Consider the following 7149-nt stretch of genomic DNA (forward strand, 5'->3'; position numbering starts at 1 on the left):
AAGATGAAAAGGCTGCATTTTCTTGGCACCATCTTTCTTACTCCCAGCCAGCAAAGTTTCTTTCTCATCTCTCATGGACGTCCTACACAGAGTAGATGAGGCCAGATGGATGACTGCTGCTCTCTTTGGTCCTGTTGGCAGCGAGACCAACAATCCCATAAGGCTTCCACGAGAGAAAGAGAGAGCTGCATGCCAGGAACACTCTGCCGTCTAACTCCCACAGGCACCTTGTTTAGTAGGCGGCTGGTTAAAAACACACACACACACACACACACACGCACGCACGCACGCACGCACGCACGCACGCACGCACGCACACACACACACACACACACACACACACGCACACACACACACACACGGGGAGGGGGCTGCTGGTCGTTGCCACAAAGATACCGTTAACAGAGTGAAGACACTAATTAAAACATTGAAAATGAATGTCCATCTGTCACCGTATCCTTCTGGAATTGTTTGTGGATATAAACCACTTGTTCACACACAGAACAAAACCACACAGACGAAAGATTTCTCCACCATCTCCCTCCCAGACAAAAAAGTGAGAGCCTGATTCAAACCATCGAGACCACTGGCTCTCAACTGGTGGGATGCGGCCCAAAAGAGGGTCGCAGGGCTATTTTGAGTGGATTGGGGATGTGCCGTGGGGAAAAAACACAAAATTAGGGAAGAAAAGTCAAATTTTCATTTTGAAGTCTACAAAATGCTGCTTGCTTTTATAATGAAAGACGTGTTTCCCATGAAGCAGTGACAACCAAAACTAACAAAGACCCCAAGACTTGTGTCCAGGTACAGACTAGAGTGGTCTTGGATGGAGAATAGACTAGCTCAAATCGGCTTGATATTTGGCCTTAAAAAAGCCTTACAACCTGTTCAACATACAACACACTCTTCCCATACACTTTCATTTCCGATAAGGAAAATCGTGAAGTTCAAGACAGACAACGGCAACAGGAGGTTTCTGTCATCCAAGGTGGACAGCATGCGATTTATTTGAGGAAGAAAGGAACAGAATGACAATATGAGTAAAATAGATATGAAGAACATGAAATGACTTGAATTGGAGTCCTCCAGACATGTGGCTCCTCACACAGTACAGCTTTATTTAGGGAGTCCATCAGTTGTGCCATCCTTCACCGCCAGATCTGAGAGGCTGCTTCTCTCTCCGTATGGCCCTCCACTTTCTTGTACCTCCTCTTACCATGCTTGGGTAAAAGTCTTTACCAAAGAATGGGTATGTCCACCTGTCTAGATCCATCTGAGCATGCCCTGACCTGATCTATGTCAGTAGGGGGGGGGGGGACCTTCTCCAATCTTCTTCTCTGCCTCTTACTAACCACCCTGCATCCTAACAGACACCATGCATCTATGAGTGGGCACAAATTATCATCCTCACTGAATCCAAATTATTACCTCTCAGTCGCTGAATTTGTACACCAGCTGCTGCTCTCAGTCAGGGTCTAATCATAATGGAGAAGACAGTCATTTCAGGTCAGTAAAAACAATCCCCTGGACTGTTTTGCCATCTATCAGTAAATGCATTACAGCTATAAGGCCTAACAGAGAATGGAAGTTGTAACTATATTACAACATTTATGCCCACTCATAGCTGCTTTGTCTGAACGTCCACTTCCAGACCACAACATCTGCACACACAAATCACTATGCTTTATTTGAAGTCCTCCTGTTATGCTGTGTAATTTTAGTGTAAAGAAACATTTGCATAGTCAATACTCTGCCACAAGGTTGTAACTAAATCCATTTCAATGTTTGTCTTGTGAAATTGAAATGGAGTTGGTCTGTGACTTTGTTTTTGTGCCATAATGTGGAGGAGAATTTGGAATAGAGGGCACGGTGACTCCTGTTCATGTTTGGTCTGTGCCAGTAGCACAAAGAGGCCATGTTTTTAGATTCAAGGGTATTAACGGCACCTTCACTCTCTGTCTGTCCCGTCAGGCTCTGGGGTGGATGACGCCGTGGGAGAGGTGTCCATCCATGTGGAGATTTTCACTCATCCAAACACTGGCGAACACAAAGTCACAGTCAAAGGTAAAGATTGCTGTTTGTTTTCACCTCTGGAAACTGGGTCAGTAAGTGTCAGAGTTTTTATGCCTCCACGCCAGCAATAACCGTAGCCAGAGGCATTATGTTTTCGGGTTGTCCATCCATCTGTCACAATCTAAAGAATGCAATAGCTCAAGAATGCCTTGTGGGAATTTCTTCAAACTTGGCAAAAAAATAATCCACTTCATACCATGGATGAACTGTTTATATTTTGGGGGTCAAAGGTCAAGTTCAGGGTCACTGTGACACAAATTCCTTACATTAAAATGACCATTATTTGTAAGGAGCACCTGGATGGAATATATTGACATATTAGACAATTGTTCACTTGCCCTTAAGGATGAATTGGTTATAATTTGGTGGTCAGAGGTCAAAGTTCAAGGTCACTGTGACCTCCCATCTTTCCCACTCTTGTGAACATGATTTTTCAGAAACCCCTTGAGGAACATTCTTCAACTTTGGCACACATGTTCACTTTGACTCAAAGGTGATGTTAATAGATGTCTGTGGTCAAAGGTAAAGATTAATATGACTTTATGTCCATCTTTATCCGCCCATTACATTCTCATGAATGCAATATCTCAGGGATGCCTTTAAGGAATGTCTTAAAATTTGTCACTGACATTCACTTTGACTCATCGCGGAACTGATTACAATTTGGTGGTCAAAAGTAACTGTGGCCATAACTCAATAACTCAATTGTTTAATAGGATTAGATGATTATTATTCTTTTATGTCCATTATTTAACACCAAAACTGAGGGGCAGTGGGGGAGATTGTCACCATATTTCACATTTATGAGAGATACTACCCTGAATATTACCCCGGGGTGTCCATCTAGAAATTGTTGTGATTGTATAGATCCTCCGTGCTGGGAGAATTGAAACTTGTGTGTGTGAAGCATGAACATTTAAAAATGTATAGCTTCTTTGCAGCACCATCTGAGTTTGGACAGATAAGTATGTAAACGAAAACTTCAGTGGTAAGAGGACCAGAGATGATCTAACAGAAAAAAAAAAAAGCCAAATGAGGGGGAACTCAACAGTTAATGATTTCCATCGTTGTTCTAATGTAAATGGCAGAAAACAGTGTGGGCTGTAAAAAAAAATCGCCATACCAGGGCTCCAACTTTTTTTCAGCTGCCAACAAAAATATGACTTTATAATGAAACTGTATCTCAGTTCAGTGTGTCTGTGAAGAGTCTGGGTCAGCCAGGTCACGGTCAATCTAAGTGTTATCCAAAGGGAACTGCTTGAGTTTCTTGAAGACGTTTTACCTCTCATTCGAAAGGTTTCTTCAGTTCTAACTTTCGGATGAGACAAACAAGCTCAAACAAGTCCAGCTGCCTTTGGATAACACTTAATTAATTCAGTGTTTTCTTGTTCTGAATTTTTTTTCTTCGTCTGCCCTCTCTCTCTAACACACTTTCACACATTTTCTCCACATGAACCTCTTTCCCATGATCACCTGCCTGCTCTTTTTTCTTCCATTTCTTCTGTCTTCCTTGCTGTCTCTGTCTCAGTGGTGGCTGCCAACGACCTGAGGTGGCAGACGCAGGGAATATTCCGGCCATTTGTGGAGGTCTATATCATCGGCCCTCACCTCAGCGACAAAAAGAGGAAGTACGCCACCAAATCGAAGAACAACAGCTGGGCTCCCAAATACAATGAAACCTTCACTTTGTAAGTTGACGACAACGACTTGTTGTTTTGGGGAGGGTTGTAGGAATTGTCGATATGGCTAGGTTTGTGTGACAGTCTGCATCTCCCACTTTACAGCACCCTGAGTAATGAGGTGGGTCCTGAGTGCTATGAGCTGCAGGTGTGTGTGAAGGACTACTGCTTCGCCCGTGAGGACCGCACCGTGGGCATGGCCGTCCTGCAGCTGAAGGACATGGCCTCCAAGGGCAGCGTTGCATGTTGGCTGCCGCTGGGTAAACGCATCCACATGGACGAGACGGGCCTCACTGTCCTACGCATCCTCTCCCAACGCAACAACGATGACGTGGCCAAGGAGTTCGTCAAGCTCAAGTCCGACCAGCGCTCTGCAGAGGAGGGCCGCAGCTAAGAGGCACAACAGAATTCAAAACGCCCCCGTCTGAAAGCCCGGTCAGACGTCGCCACTTACTGCCCCGGAGCTCCGCTGAGCCACTGCAAACCACTGCCCTGATTATCCAGTGTTGTAAAAGCACAGATAAGACAACAGTCACCACACATCCAATGCTGTAAATACATGTATTTCAGTGGAAAAGACACATTGCCAAGAAAAGCATCACACATCATCTTAAAAAAAAAAAAAACACCGATGTCTTTATTGTTACTTAACCATCTTTTTGATTAACAACACATAGAGTTTAATCATAGAGCATATATCTACTTTCCTCTCTATTGTAGAGGCGAGTCATGCCATTCTCCACACACACCTCTTTTGACTTGTCAGAATGAGAAATATCTTATCCTTTAATAGTTTGGCTTTCATTCTCACTTCTCTCTGCCTTTTTTCACAACCCCGCCACCCCCTCCACACACACACACACACACACACACACACACACACACACACACACACACACACACACACACACACACACACACACACACACACACACACACACACACACACACACACACACACACACACACACACTGTACTTTTCAGTTCCTCTCGTACCTTCCCTGGCTTGCACCCGCTTAGAGAAGGGACCGCAAGTGCCAACAGATAATCGCTGAAATATGCCAAGACCAGCCCTAAGCACAACAGGACCAACTGTCCAAGTGACCCATAAACAACAACAACAACCACGGCTGCACTGCCTCAAACATTCCAGATATCGGGTTGGGAACACATACAGGGAACAAAGCACTATTTACTAATGATAAGTTTGATATTTATTTACTTATTTCTTCCAGATTATATTTATATTTTAATAATTCTAAATATCATCAAATATATACATATATATATATATATAAAAGATATATGAAGGACATATATAAAGTTACATACAGGATTATCCGCTGGACGTGTGGTACTTGAAAGAATTTCCTCGTCTGTCTGTCCGTCTGTCTGTCTGTCTACCCTGTAACAGAGCACACTGCCTGACACCCTCAATGCCTTCTGTCTTGTTGACCCTCGTACAGTATGTCTGTCTCTCCTATGTAGCGACTGTATAGAGAGATGAATCTGAAGAAAACACGCCTTCAAGCACTGCGATTCGTCAGAGAATCTGTCTGTGTGAATGCGTAATCTGAGTTTGAGCACAATGTGTGTTTGTAACATGTTCTAATGTTGACCTCATGTAGCTGCCCGTGTTGCCTGTTACCTACAAAGTGTACACAGAAAGCCATCACAAACAAAGAACATCACACCAAGTGGAGTGGGGGGGAGGGGGGGGTGTTCATGTTCGGATTAGATTTGGGGGAATTTGTCTTTCTTCGTTTACTTCTGCACGGACAAAAATCACCTTTTTCTCGTTACTGCAAACATTCCTCAGCCGGACGGCCCGATACGGGGCATGTGAGCGGTGCATTATAGAGGAGGGACAATTTAGCTGCCACCTCTTTTTCTTAAGAAAAAAAAAACTACTTGCCAAATAAAATCCTGCACGTGTAAGGAGATGACAAAAAGCATCGTCCCTGAGACCCTTATCCGAAAATCCTCTGAGGTAAAATAACCACGTGGGTTACAACACTGCACAAATCGTTAACGATCCGGCTGCAGGTGCTGTAACCCTGAATCCTGAACGAGAAGTTAAACCTCTGCTAAAGGGCTGCAGCTCCAGACCACACCAGGGCTGGCACTGACATTTAAAAGAGGCAGTCTAAAGTCTTTCTGTCAAATCAGTGTAGAGTGCAGACATGTAGGGTGAAGATTTAGAAGCACAGGGTGTTTGTTGCACCCATAATAACACATTTATGTTCTGCTCTTATTCAGTTGTTTATGGGACTCCAGGAAGTTCACATTGTATCAAGTCATCCGACAGTTAAATGAAACCAACAGTCAGTCACTTTCATGTGAAACTAAATGTTTTTAATCGACTATTCGCTGTCTAGCATGTCTCTTAATGCCACTTCTATTTTCACTGAATGCGCTTTTTTAAATGAGATTGATTGTTTTATTTATGTATAAAAGATTTGAATGCTTGTTGTGAACAAAAAAAAAAAAGAATAATCCAGGCAAGGAAATGTAGATGATTGGGGTCCTTAGGACTCAAAAAGAGACCAATTGTAATAAGAACAGGGTGTTTGTTGGTTTTTATTTTTGCCTCGTTGTTACGTTGTGACCAATGAGGGCCTTTTCCCCACCAAACCACTTGATGGTAACCGAATAATTTAATAGGCCCCGTTGTTTGAACAAGGTATAAGAACTGAACTCTATGCATCTGATCTCTAAAAATCTGTGTAGACGAGTCCTTTTTGAAGCAGTCCTATAATGTTTACATTGTGGATTATTATTCAAATTATATCAGCACAAGTGTTTTTGTCTGATATGTTGTAAATGCTGTCTCTATCGTAATGGGCCAAATATCACAGCTGTAGTAGAGCTGATTGGTGACTGAAGTTTGTCTGTTTGTACAGCTTCTCAGCGCTGAGGAAAATCCCCTGGAACAGAGATCGATTGTCGTCGTTGTAAATAGCTCGGATGTAACAAAACACGTCAGACGATGTGAAGTGAAGTTTGCTGCTCTTTTTGTAGACTTGAATTGTGCTCTGGCTGACTGGGCAGTTGATAATTATGTGCGAGTTGGTGCCCAATCTGGATATGTAGCGACTATTAATAGATATAGAAAGACCATGTACTCACTGGAGATGAATAACAAATCATTTGTATAAGTTTAAAGGGCCCGAATGGGAGCCAAATTAGTAAAGTGCTGGTGTCTGACTTCACATCCTATATCATTATATATCAGGCTGCCTATGAAGAAAAACAACTACATGTGTAACTCTCCGGTTTGTACAAGGTCTTTATTTGAGGAGGACATCTGCACAGTCTTTTCATAACTGGTACATAAATGTCACATAGCCGGAAATGCCACGAAAAAAACAAATATTTATTTATTGCTGTTGACAA

General features: G+C 42.9%; 1 protein-coding gene across 7 annotated transcripts in view; it reads left to right on the forward strand.

The window, feature by feature from the left end:
* unc13a (unc-13 homolog A (C. elegans)) overlaps positions 1–7126 on the forward strand; it is a 49400-nt gene extending 42274 nt beyond the window's left edge. For all 7 annotated transcript variants that reach the window (XM_069694936.1, XM_069694938.1, XM_069694937.1 and 4 more), the window contains 3 exons: positions 1972–2064; positions 3602–3761; positions 3858–7126. In XM_069694936.1, the coding sequence (XP_069551037.1) occupies positions 1972–2064; positions 3602–3761; positions 3858–4146 (542 nt within the window). In that variant the 3' untranslated portion in view covers positions 4147–7126. The remainder of the gene's footprint in view (positions 1–1971; positions 2065–3601; positions 3762–3857) is intronic.
* The last annotated feature ends 23 nt before the right edge of the window (positions 7127–7149 follow it).

This window comes from Brachyistius frenatus, unplaced genomic scaffold (genome assembly GCF_029030835.1).
Source record: "Brachyistius frenatus isolate BFR_SWC_R1_liver_20210118 unplaced genomic scaffold, ASM2903083v1 Contig_18, whole genome shotgun sequence".
In the NCBI taxonomy this organism is placed as follows: Eukaryota; Metazoa; Chordata; class Actinopteri; family Embiotocidae; genus Brachyistius; species Brachyistius frenatus.